This window comes from Manis javanica, chromosome 3, assembly GCF_040802235.1.
Source record: "Manis javanica isolate MJ-LG chromosome 3, MJ_LKY, whole genome shotgun sequence".
Taxonomy (NCBI): Eukaryota; Metazoa; Chordata; class Mammalia; order Pholidota; family Manidae; genus Manis; species Manis javanica.
The window spans coordinates 11,985,603-11,998,382 of NC_133158.1; the positions used below are offsets into that span (position 1 = coordinate 11,985,603).

Consider the following 12,780-nt stretch of genomic DNA (forward strand, 5'->3'; position numbering starts at 1 on the left):
GTCACATTAAATTTTACTGAAGATTCCATTTGGATAATGCGCTTCAGGCCCTACCTACACCTCCCCCTAAACACCAGAGGAATGTTAAAATATTTATAAATATGAAATGTTATTTCAAAGTGTTCTTACTTTAATTCACATTTATAATTGTCAGGCACTGATGGACTGCAAGCCTGTCCCTGAACCTCCAGGTTGAAAGCTCCTATCTCAGGACAAATTGCTTTTATTTTTTTTATATAATAACTGAGCACATACAGTGGCGTGTCCTTGCAGTGCTTTGAAGGTGGCCATCTGAGCTCTGCAGAGTCAACGTCCATCTCCGCTGCCCCTGAGGGTCTGAAAGCACACCTCAGCCCTGCCCCATGTCAGGACCACAGCTGCCTGACCTCTTTGCCTACCTGACTCTCAGTAACATTTCTCAGAAATCTCAGGACCTCTCAGTATAACGATGCCTATGGTCAGCAGAGGGTGCTTGCTTTATTCAAGATGCTCTTTTTAAGCCATCAGTGAGGCATGTTGGTTAACCAAAAGCTTTATTAATTCAGAACCCGTGAGGAGTTTGACCAGCATTCCTCCTGAACCTTTATGGATGGGTGTCAGACCGCCTCTGTGTAGATGCTGCATTTTTCTTCCATTGTCCTTTCAAAGTCGTGTGTGCTCTCCAGGTGTCCTGTGAAGGGGTGTCATGACTGCAGCATGGTGCTAAGCCTGTCTTCGCACTGATACATTTCTTCAGCCCTGCTGTGTCATGACGAGTTCCGCACACAACTGGCAGAGTAGGCAGGCAGCATCTTGGCAGGCCTGCCCCTGCTTTCTTCCTCTTGTGTTGGCCGGTGCTTCTTCGTCCCTGGCCTCTGCTGTGGCCTGGATCTGTTAAGCTGTGGAGAGCTAAAATTAGCTTGCATGCCCCCGCTGAACGCCCCCACCCCCCACCTTGCTGCCCAGGGCTCTCCCGCCTTAGACTCAGGTCGTCACCCTCCTCAGGGCCTGGGGTCTGAGGCTGCTGGCTCCTGTTACTTGTTCCACGCCGTCTGCCTGCCACTCTCAGCGCACAGTTCTCGCCTCCTCGTCTGTCTCATGTCCTGTTTTACATCCTCTGTGCCTCCCTTGCATCTTGTCTGCAGTCATTGTAGTGGTTTTTATTGCTCATATCTGTGAGCAGAGGCTGAGGCCTCAGAAGACACAGGCTTTACACAAATCAAGGCAAGGCCCCTCCCCTTGTGGGGCTTACCATCTAATGAGAAAGATGGAGATTCGTTTGATAATTACTCAGATCAGTGCAAAGTTACCACTGAGGGAGGCTTGTGTTCTGATGGCCTTTAATAGGAGGAGGATTGGGCTGGGAATGCTGGGCTGAAATCCAGATGACTTATCTGGGCCAAGAGGCATGAGGGAGGCAGAGGGAACAGCATGCAGGAAGGCTCCGCGCTTAGGTTCTGACAGGCAGCCAGGGGGCTGAGCAGCAGGAGGAGGGGTGCTTGGTATCCAAGGGGCAGGAGCAGGGAGCACAGGCGGTAGGGCGTGTGGGGCCCGGGGGCCTCGGGCAGCCCCCCGCAGTCCTGGGGGGAAGGGGCATCAGACTTGTGTGTGGAAGGTTCTTCAGAGCTCAGTGGCAGTCCTATTTGCTCTTCAAAGTGAGCCAGGAAAATACTGATTTTCTCTACCTACTTTTTTCACTTGGCTTTGCTGTGCTAAGCAGCAGGGGACATATCAAAGGTGAGAGCCTTCTACATCTGTCTGGAGAGACAGGCACGTGGACCAGGGACATTAGCTCTTCGCTGGTTCATTCAGCACCTCACTGGAGGGCCATTACTTTTATATATGTTTTGTTTGAAGCGCTGGTTGAGTGTCAGTTGCTGTAGTGCATGTTGGTACATCATTGAACAAAATGAAGTTCTTTGTCTCCATCTAGTTTCTTTCTTGTGGATATACTACATACTTTAAAAAATTAAGTAAAAATTTTAAAAGAAACTAAACACATTTAACTCTCTGTCAGGTTAGGTTTTGGGCAGCCCTAAGCAGTGTGTCTAGTTGGGGTGGGTGGGTTGTGTTACTGAATTTCAGAAGAGCATTAGAAGCCTAATTCCCCCTTTAGCCCATTAAACTGAAGAAAACTTGTGAACCTACAGAGCATTTGTATGATGCGAAGGGCCAAGACCGCACTAAGTATCGTTTGCAGTATTTTTGTGACATAAAAGAGATGAGGCATGTGAGTGAGTTTACCTAGGTTTGGGATATGTGATTTGGGGGCCACTAATTTGGTGGCCCTGAATTTTTTTTTTTCCAGACCAGCATGCAATTAGCGGTCAGGTTAACTTGACTTTCTGTTCTGCTAGGAATAGGGTTAGCCCCAAGTAAGCCTTTAGAACAAACAAACAGTAATTCTCCAATGTATTTGGACATTTTCTTATAAGATGTGCTTGACCACTCGTTTATATTATCCCCTCTTAAGAAAAGTGCTGCTGTCACTTGGCCTTGCTTTGCTCAGTGTGACCATTTCATAATTCTGGAATCAGACCCGTCTTAAGATCCAGGAATGCTGTCTGTCCTGTTTTGTCCGCTTCCACAGTGTCTGTCTATAGGGCTTCACTTTGCTCACAGCCTTTCTCCTCTCAGCCTTAGAGTCTGTACTTCTCTGAGGTCTCCCCTGGCTGTAGCAGCCCTGCCTTCAGGGCGCCTTGAGCCACTTGGTCTCTTTACATGGCATTTTCACTGGAATAGAGACAGTTGTGTTTAATTTTTACTTTAGCAGTTACTGAAACATGACTTTCTGGTACATGTTTCGTGGATAAGTGTTTCCTGCCTTCTGAGATTCAAAACTCTCAATGGCCTGAAGAGGGATTTTTTTTTCTTACGGAGTTGGTAAGAGCCTTGACACTACCTGTCACCTGTTTATTTCTATTGTTTGCCACTCTGTTATGTACGAGGTGGCACAGCTAGCATTCCTTCTCTTTTCTTACGGAAATAACATCACCAAGTCCTCATATATTTGGAGCCTGGAATGTGTTTCTATCCTCGCTAAAGAAAGAAGATGATACTCTTAAAATTTTTAGCTTATAAAATGTTTAACAGCATTTGACTATGCTAATGGTCTGGATTGCTTCTTTATTAGGAATAAGAGAAATTTTGGATATATGACAGAGAAAAAATTACTGCTGATATGCCTCAGTTTCCATATTTGTTTGGTCTGCAGACACATTCCTTAACCCAGCGGAGAGCTGTCCAGGGCAGAAGAAAGCGATTTGATGTGTTATTAGCCGAGCACAAAAACAAAACCAGGGAAAAGGAATTGATTCGCCATCCGGACTCTCAGCAACCAACACAGCCTCTCAGGGACCCGCATCCCACCCCTCCTAGAACTTCACAGGAGCCACACCAAAACTCTCACGGAGTGATTCCTTCCGAATCAAAGCCTTTCATAGCTAGTAAACCTAAACCTCACACCCCCAGTCTTCCAAGGTAAGTCAAGCCCTCCAGCCCTTTCTCCCTCCTTCAGAGAACAGACTTGCAGGCACTAAATTGCTATGAGATGCTGAGATATTTATCTGATTAGGTTTTGCTTTAAGAAAAAAAAAAGTTGAGTTCATCCTTAATTTTTCAACCAGGGTTCTTGTTGGCCAAATGCAAGCAGCTGAATAAAATTAGAGTTATCGGCTCTACTTGTGCTTAATATTAGGTATCCCTTTACCTCATTGAGCAGGGTGGAAACTTGGATCCTGCTTGCAGGATGGTGACTGAAACATCTCACATGGCTTCAGCAGCAATTTCCCATTCATTTTGTCTTGCTTCTTGCAAAATACAGCAGTGGGTATCATTGCTGGGGACAGGCATTCAGCCCGAATTCCTACAGCATCCATTTACCTACATGTTTTTTCATTCACTCATTTGGGATTTTGACCTAAGCATGCATTGGCATTTTAGCTGTGTAGTAAGCAAGGGATCCATGTTTTACCAAGAACTTACATGTGGGAGACAGTGATGCTGGACTGAATGTATGTGTATGTGTGCTTGTGTATTTACCCAAGTTAGAGTCAGGGACTTTGCACCCCATTTCTGGAGGAAGGGCAGTGAAATGTGTAGAGAATGAGAGCCTTTAGGGTCGGCCATTGGCACCAAGAGCTCCTGCTCAGGAACGTGCTGCCCCTCGGTTGCTGTTGCGCCTCCATCATCCTCGTGCATTTGCTCCTTGACATGGTCATGGGCGGATGGAAGTGCCGCCTCCCTGGGAGCCCAGGTGTGTTCTTGCGCCTGTCTGGCATGAGCTCTCTGGTGTCTGAGCATCCCTGTGGAAGGGTCTGGAGGAGGCTCTCTAGGAGCCCCTGGGCCCATGCTGTCAGTTTCTTACCAGGTCCATCCTTGACCATCTCCTTACTGAAGTTTTCCCATCTATAAAACAGTAAGCTTAATTCTAGAGTCCCCGGGCCTTTATATATGTAGGAAAATACATCACTGTCCTTGAGTGAGAGAGGCTGTATGTGAGCCACGTAAAGCCTTAATGCTACCCCTTTTATCACCTGCTGTCCCTCTTAGGTTATTTTCAAGCACTTAGTCAGTCATCTGATTTATTGCCTTCATAACCCAAATTGAATTTGAAGAGGAATCAAAGAAAGAATTCTCTTAAATTTCCCCTTCTTTAGGGAGAATAGGAGGCGGACCTGAGCAACCCAAGTGGCTAGAGGAAGGAGAGCTAGTAATCAGTTCCCTTTGGTTGGATCTGGCAAACAGCCCACTTAGACGCCACACAGCTGAGGAGGGTGGCTCCGCTGTGCCGCTCCCAGGCCCCCAGATCAGCATCTTTCCCCAGCTCTAGTGGCGGACCCCACAGCTTCCCTAGGTGGTTTTGGGTACGATGTTGTGTCTGAGTTAAGGCAGCTGATTCCCAGACCTGTGATCTGATAAGCACTGCACTTTCTACTCACCAAGGCCTCCAGGCTGCCCTGCTCAGCAAGGTGGGAGTACCCCCATGGACCCTTCTCCAGTCCATGAATCTCCACACCCTCCCCTGCCTGCTACTGAGCCAGCTTCTCGGTTATCCAGTGAGGAGGGAGAAGGCGATGACAAAGAAGAGTCTGTTGAAAAACTGGACTGTCACTATTCAGGTCACCATCCCCAGCCAGCGTCTGTAAGTGCCACCCCTACCCCCGCGTTGACCCGCCCCAAGTGGGGCTCCCCGGGACTGCATGCGTTCCATCTGGGGCCATCTCGGGCTTTTCCCTTTCTCTCCATGGACCTCGGGGTAGGCATTGCCGCTGCCGTGCTTCATGGCCTGCCGCTCACCTCCCGCATGTGCCGCCGTCGCACTTAGCAAGCACCTGTGGCTCTGCTCTCTTGCAGTTTTGCACATTTGGGAGCCGGCAGATTGGGAGAGGCTATTACGTGTTTGACTCCAGGTGGAACCGGCTTCGCTGCGCCCTCAGCCTCATGGTGGAGAAGCATCTGAATGCGCAGCTGTGGAAGTGAGTACTGGTCCCCCTGCCTCTGGGGTGGGGAGAGGGGACTGACTATACTTAGTGCTGCCGCCCCTCATTTCCTATCGGAGTGCTGTGATGGTGCTGAACTTACCTGAAATAAAAACATGGCTTCGGACCAGCCCTGAGAGGACAGCCCCTAATCATTCATTCATTCACTCTTTCAGCAGGTGTGCCTCTTTTGGGTGCTGGATTCCAGATTAGAGCAGTTCCTGCATGTATGGAGTTCACAGTCTAGTTGGGAGAGAAACACAAAAACTAATAAAGAGAAGACAGAGGTGATAGCTTGTCATAAAAGAGATAATGGAAACACTAATAATTGCTAATACTTAGAGCTTACTGTATGCCAGGGAACTTACTAAATGTATTTTTGCAATTTGTTGAGTCAGGCTACCTCGATTATCCCTGTTTTATAGATAATGAAACAGAAACAAAGTCGCCCAGCAAGTTAGTGTTAGGGCCAGGATTTGGACCCAGAAGCAGTTTAGTTCCAAAGAGCTAAGATGGGAAAATAATGAATGGGCCAGAGGGCTGTAGGGGAAACCTGCCTGAAGAGGCAGCCCTTGGACTGAGAAGGACTCAGGGGAGAAGTGAGTTCTAGCCAGAAGAACCATGCATGTGAAGGTCTGAAGTCATAAAAGAACTTGGCTTGTTTGAGAAAGCATAGTACAAGACATCCAATAGGTAGGCAGGCCCCAGGTGACAATGAAATTGATTCTGAGTGTGACAGGGAGATGTTGAGGGTTTAAGGTAGAGGAGTTGTGTGTTCTGATGTATAATTTAAGAGAAGACGATCATCTTGTGTGGTATTGTGGATGCCAGTGTTTCCCAAAGAGGATTTTAAGTGGAAGAGTGTTTGATGGCCAACTCTTTATTAGCAGAGCTTTTCCTGAAGTGAAAGGTTTTCATTACTGCAGGACTTCCCATAGCCTTTAATAGGCTTTGTCCATGTAACCCGCAGAGCAGGGGCTCTCATGTATAATGTGGAATGCCTCCCAAGCTCTTTACCTGGGAGCACCTTTAGAGGAGCATCTTGGGGAACAAGTGTTTGGAGCCTACTTGGGGAAACATTGGGCTTTGCTAAGGGGACTGCCCAGTAATCCGTAAGTCAACCTGTATCGTCTCTTCGGGCACCATTTACTGTGCCTCCTTGAATGCACTCTGCTAGTTTATCCATTGGCCTCTGTCTTGGTTTCCTAATAAATTCAGAGGAAGCTGGCGAGAGGCCTCAGATAGTCCACAGTCCAAAGAACCATCTCCATGATCATTAATAGTACTTGCATTTGTTCACTTAGAAAATCAGACCTAGAGTAGTGTTACTTTGCCTCTCTATTTCTCATTTCTTTCTGCTGATTACGAGAGAAGAGGTTGCTCTCCCTTCTTCACAGAGGAACATTGTTGCTGCCCAGAGACAGCCTTGGACAGTGGTTTGCATCAGGGGATCCCAAGATACTTGAAGTCTCACTTCTCTCTCCTTGCAGCTGCCTGCTGGGGCGTGGAGAGCTCATGGAGCTTAATAAACTGTATATTTAGGGTGCTTGTCTAAGGACAGCAGGGTCCTCAGGACGCTCCGTTCCCCTTACACTGATTGGTAGCTCAGGGCTGGCGGGTACAGATGGTTTCGGTTCCCGCTGGCTTGTGCGGAGGTTTTCCTCTCTGCTGTGAACTTTTGAGGAAGCAGGATCATGAGCTGGACTCCACTGTCCCTCTCTCTGTTAAGAGGCCTTCTTCCTTATCAGTCCTTTGCTTCCTATGAGGAGGAAGCCATTCCTTTCTGTCGACAAGACTTTCGGTTTTAAAAAAGATGGTGCAGTAGAGTCAGACGTGTTGCTCAGTGATGAACTTGGTCCCCGGGCCTGGGGAGAGAGGGGCCAGGCCAGGGGCTTGAGGAACCGCCCCTGAGGGTTTGCTGGGGAGGCTCGGTGCTTCTCAGCCAGGGGAGCCCTGTCCCCAGGTGGCGTCCCTGAGGCAGTCAGGCAAGTCGCTGAGTGGCGCAGGTCCGGTTCCGGCTGAGCCAGTAGTCCTCGCTGCTGGTCTGGGGGGCACTCTGCACAGCCCCTAGTTCTTTAGTTACTTACTGGGGCTAATCTGGGGGAAAGTGGAGGTAGGATTTGAGTGTGACAGTGAAATGGGGCATCTCTAGTGTGTGGAGTCTAGACGGGTGAAATCAGACCAGCACCTCCTCTGGAGCACGGCCACCTCCGAGAAGACCACTTCCATGCTCCCATGGTCCCTGTCAGTGCCTGCTTGCTGTTGAGTTGGGACCCCTGATCCACTTCCTCTCAGGAGGGCCTGGGACGTTTTCCAGAGGGCTTTTTGTTTTGAATGAGGAGTTTTCACATCTTAGATTGGTAATAAATTCACTTGGCTATAGAAAGAAAAATGGATATAAAGAGGTATACAGTGGAAAGGTCTCCCTGTGTTTCTATTTCTCACCCACTCCCCAGAGGGTAGCATTTTTATTCTTTGTCTCATCTTTATACCAAAGGTAATGAGTTAAGACTTTTTTTTCTTAAGAGAAGAAATCAATGACGTCAGGAGAGAGTGACATACCCGCCCCTGCGGAAGGCTCTCATTTCCCAGGGGTTGGTGTCTGTGGCCTGGTCTGTAGGCGCCTCCTGCCTGCACCACCTGGTGGTCACGGGCCGCCTCTGCACCCAGTGAGCAGGGCTCCTGAGCTTAGGGCAGAGTGTCCCAGAGGCGCCGTTGCCCACGGACTGCCTGGGGGTCTTGGAGAGATACAGACTCTGATGAAGCAGGTCTGGGGTAGCACCTAGGGACTCAGCATTTCTCATAAGCCTCTCAGGGAATTCAGCCGGGAAGGCTGTACAAATTGCTAATTCCAGAGATTCTGGTGTGGTCCGTCTGGGTGCAGCCACAGTCCCACGGATGATTCCAGTGTGCAGACCCACTTTGGGAAGCCCTGAATTCAGGCCAGAGCTATACTCTGGAACGGGAGCTTTAAAGCCGGTGCAAACATTTGAAGTAACTCATTCCTTTTATGAATAACTGTAGTTTTCTCAGAGGCATCTGGAAAGCACTTTGGCAGCAGTCTAGGTCCACGCTGTCACCTGAGCTGTGAGGAACCGGGTCCCCGGCTGTGCTGTGACTGGGCAGGAGCAGCGCCATCCTGGCACTTGACTTCCAGTCAGGCCGCTTTCTGTTTACTGCCTCAGTGTTAATTCTGATGCACAGGCTTTGAGTTTTGGTGCTATCACATTTTAAAATCAGCTAAAATAAAAAGGGGCCACCCTAGTGTGAGCATGTGACCGGCTTCCATGTCCCCAGAGAGGTACCTTGCACAGACATCAGTAAGAGAACACTGTGACTGGAAAATCCCTGTAGGTCAGGGGCTTGATTCCCCTGTACAGCCATGCTGGCCGGCATTTGGGACCTAGCAGTTGTTGCTGTTAGCTGTGTGTTTCCATTTCCTCACCCATTCATGAATTCTCAGTACTTGGCACCTCCTGTGTCCCAGGCACTGCGCTGGGCTGTGGGCTACAGTGCTAACCAAGCTGTGGGTTGCTCTGTCTGCGAGAAGTTAGACAGCCATCACCAGTCATGCATTAAAACTCCCCTGAGTCCCACAGAGTCTGGGAGCAGGGGACAATGCCCATGGGAGGCTGAGCATGTCAGGATGGTCGGGAAGTTTCTGAGAAGGTGCTGGTGGGCTGAAACTGAAGGATGACCAGAAGCTGAGGTGAGAGGGTTCTAGGCAGACGGCAAGGAGGGTCTTCTGGAATGGCCTGTTTAGGGAAGGTCGGTGGTTGGAATCAGGGAACTGGGGCTGGTGGGTGGGCGGTGGCCGTGTGATGGGGGCAGCAGCTGCAGGTGAGGTTTTCGGTGTTAAAGGCCATCATTCTGTGAGCCCCGGGGAGGCGCTGAAGGGCTTGAAGGGGAGATGTGATGGGACTGGCTGTGATTTCCGAGCCACCCTTTGCTGGGGGTGCCTCTTGGTGCCAGGTGAAGGGGTGTCTCTCTGAAGCTTCCCATGAATGGCTGTGCTGAGTACTACTCACCACCCTCTCCCATTCTGCAGGAAAATCCCACCAGTGCCCAGCACCACGTCGCCCGTCTCTACACGTGTTCCTCACCGGACAAACTCGGTGCTGCCATCACAGTGTGGGGTCAGCTATCTGGCAGCAGCCACCGTGTCTACATCCCCTGTCCTGCTCTCGTCCACCTGCATCTGCCCAAATAGCAAATCGGTACCAGCTCATGGAACCACACTAAATGCACAGCCTGCCACCTCCGGGGCAGTGGATCCTGTGTGCAGTATGCAATGCAGACAAGTGTCCTCCTCCTCGTCCCCTTCCACGCCCTCTGGCCTCTCCTCAGTGCCCAGCTCCCCCATGCCCAGGAAACCTCAGAAGTTGAAATCCAAGTCTTTAAGGCCCAAGGAGTCTTCTGGTAGCAGCAGTAACTGTCACAGCGCCAGTAGCACTAGTACCAGCGGCTCAGGAAAGAAACGCAAGAACAGCTCCCCGCTGCTCGCCCGCCCCTCCTCCTCGTCTTCTCATTCCATGGAGTCTTTCAGGAAAAACTGTGTGGCTCCCTTGGGGCCTCCCTACCCCTCAGCAGTACCGGCTTCCCATGGCATTGGCCTCAACTGTGTGGCAAATAAGACGAACTCGGTGAGTGTCCGGCACGACCAGGCAGGGAGGGGCCCCCCTGGAGGGAGCCCCGCGGAGTCCATCAAGAGGATGAGCGTGATGGTAAACAGTGGCGACTCCACGCTCTCGCTGGGCCCGTTCATCCACCAGGCCGGCGAGCTGCCCATCAACTCCCACGGCGGCTACTCGCATGCACACACTCCGCTGGACAAACTCATAGGGAAGAAGAGGAAGTGCTCACCTGGCTCGGGCAGCGTCAGCAGCGGCACCAGACCCACCAAGGTGCCCCGATCGCCCGCCGTGAACAACATGCACGTGAGGCACACGGGCAGCAGCCCCGGGGCCCCAGCACTGGTGACCAGCTCCCTCCTCCATCAGGTAGGCAGTGGGCTGCGGGCGCCTGGGGGGCCCACGGCTCCCCGCCAGCCTGGAGTCTGTGTGGCAGGGTCGGTTGGTTTGGCTGTAAATGCACGTCCAGCTCCACGGTGTCCTTTAAAACAGGAAGAGTTGTGGCCATAGGAAGGTAAACCGGGCTTTGCCCTACCAGGATTTCTGATGCCTTGGGAGATGCTGCTGGGTGGGGATGCTGCGGAGCGTGGCAGCGGGCAGGGATGCGGAACCCATCGAGTGAGAGCAGGGCGCCTCTCAGCAGCCGCGAGCGCCCGCGTGCCGTTCAGGGAGGAAGCAGGCCTGGTTTCCCAGAGGGCGACCCTCCAGTGCGTTCCTTTGGAGAAAGCCGGGCCGAGATCTAACTGATCTAGAAAGGGATGATTTAAATGTTATAAAGAAAAAGCTTTAAATATTTTTCCCGTCACAGAATTACGGAGTATCTGGTTAACTCTGTCCCTGTGTTTTCTCCTCCCTGTTTTCCAGGGAGGCAGGGAAGCAGCATGAGGTGTGGGCATAGCAGAGACTAATAGATAAACAGGCACCCGGGAGCAGCCCAGGAGCAGACACGCTGCCCGGGTACCAGCGCCCCTTTCCCCTCCCCTGCCCACTAGCCTCCCTCCCTCTACTCCCCCGGTCGGGCCTCTGACCTGCTCTCCGTGTCCTGTGCACCTGCCTCCAGCTTCTCCCTCACCTCAGCACATTCCTCCGGACATCCTGCCAGGCGAGTACAGGGGGTTCCAGCAGCCTCCCCACGGAGCCCTGACTTACAACGGGGCCTCTTCCTAGTGTTTCTGTTGGCCTTCATCTTCAGAACTTAACTCAAACACCAGGGTAGGACTTCCTGGGGAGGCACCAGGACACTTCTTTCACTGTGATAAAATACTCATCCCACGTCTGTGTGAAGGTAGCGCCCAGTGCCAAAAGTATAATTACCATGAATTTAAATAGCAAACACTTAAATTCTTCTGTTTGAACCTCAAGTGTATTGCGGCTATTTGGTATGTCATTTGGCTCCTTGAGCAGGCGCTTCCTGGACTTGTGAAAATGTGCCTTTATCTCTTGGTTTGTAGTGACTCATTGTAGTTTATGCTAAGTACAAAAACGTAGTGCAAACACTGCCCGTCCCCTAAAAGCCCTTGAGTTTCCTGGCCCCACACACACCCAGAGGAGGGATGCTGCGTCGCGGTCACCACCCCCGTTTGTATGGGCCTTCCCTTGTGGGCAGCTGTAGCCCTTCCTGCCCACAAGGAACAGAAAGGAGGCGAAGGGGCTGGGTGGCACAGTGGAGTGTAATGTTGCCTGGGGAAAAGTGTGCAGGTAGGGGCCCTGTCTATACGGAGGGGCTACTCCTGGAAACTTGCTACCAGTTTCAGAGAGAAGCTGCAGGTCTGGACATGCACGAGAAGTTTGACCATTTTGTAAAGCTCTACAATTCTGTTGTTTTGTTTTTAAACCTGGTATAGCCCACACATCTGCTGGCTAAGTTTGGGTTGGTTTCCTTAAAATTAGTTGCACCTCAAGTTTCTGTGTGAGAAAGATTTCCTTTGTGCAGTGGAGTACTTTTTACCATGCTGCACCGATCCCAGAGGGGACTTGCAGCTTGAGTGCAGCTTGAGGTCAGAGAGTCAGTGACCCCTAACAGCGTGGCATGTTTTTATGCCTGTGTCATTTACCTGTAGTGGGGATCTGTGGCTTTCAGCAGAATCCCAAAGGGACCTGTGACTGCACAATACTTTAAAGAATGCTGCTTTTAGAAAGTAGGGACCTCAACTTGCTATATCTCATAGAGCTGATTTTAAAACACAGGTAAGTGAGCTGGTCGAAGCCCCCCGACAAGGGAATGCAGTGGAACTGCCCCGTCTCTTCATGGTCTCTGCCATAGGGATTAGGTAGCTCGCTGTGGGACAGTGGAGGCGGGAGTTCCCTGTCCCCTGGCCTGGGGCCTGCCAGAGGTGTCCACACTTGTGTGGGTGTGAGTGTTCACACCTGTGTGTGCTAGCCCACTTGACCTTGTTCAGCTCTCTACTGACAACCTGGAATACATTCAAGTAAACAGATTTAGTAAACAAAACCCAAAGGCAGACATGAGAGCCTTTCTCTAAGCTAGAAACCTGAACTGCATCTCTCTTAGATAATTTTGTAGAAGTTACTCTTTGAGAATGATTGTGCCCAAGGGCAGTGTAGGCCTTTGAAAGTTAAGGCCAAAATCTGTAGCAGGCCGCAGCAGAGGCTTCCGGGCGTGTGGCCTCAGAATATCCTTGTTTAACTTCAGGGCAGTGCTGTGTGCACCCTCTTACTTACCTTCTCAC

General features: G+C 50.7%; 1 protein-coding gene across 14 annotated transcripts in view; it reads left to right on the plus strand.

Annotated features, from left to right (window-relative positions):
- Positions 1 to 12,780, plus strand: part of ATXN7 (ataxin 7) — a 145,174-nt gene that overhangs the window by 111,738 nt on the left and 20,656 nt on the right. For all 14 annotated transcript variants that reach the window (XM_073230829.1, XM_073230830.1, XM_073230824.1 and 11 more), the window contains 4 exons: positions 3,194 to 3,459; positions 4,924 to 5,122; positions 5,335 to 5,456; positions 9,508 to 10,459. In XM_073230829.1, coding sequence (XP_073086930.1) covers positions 3,194 to 3,459; positions 4,924 to 5,122; positions 5,335 to 5,456; positions 9,508 to 10,459 — 1,539 coding nt within the window. The remainder of the gene's footprint in view (positions 1 to 3,193; positions 3,460 to 4,923; positions 5,123 to 5,334; positions 5,457 to 9,507; positions 10,460 to 12,780) is intronic.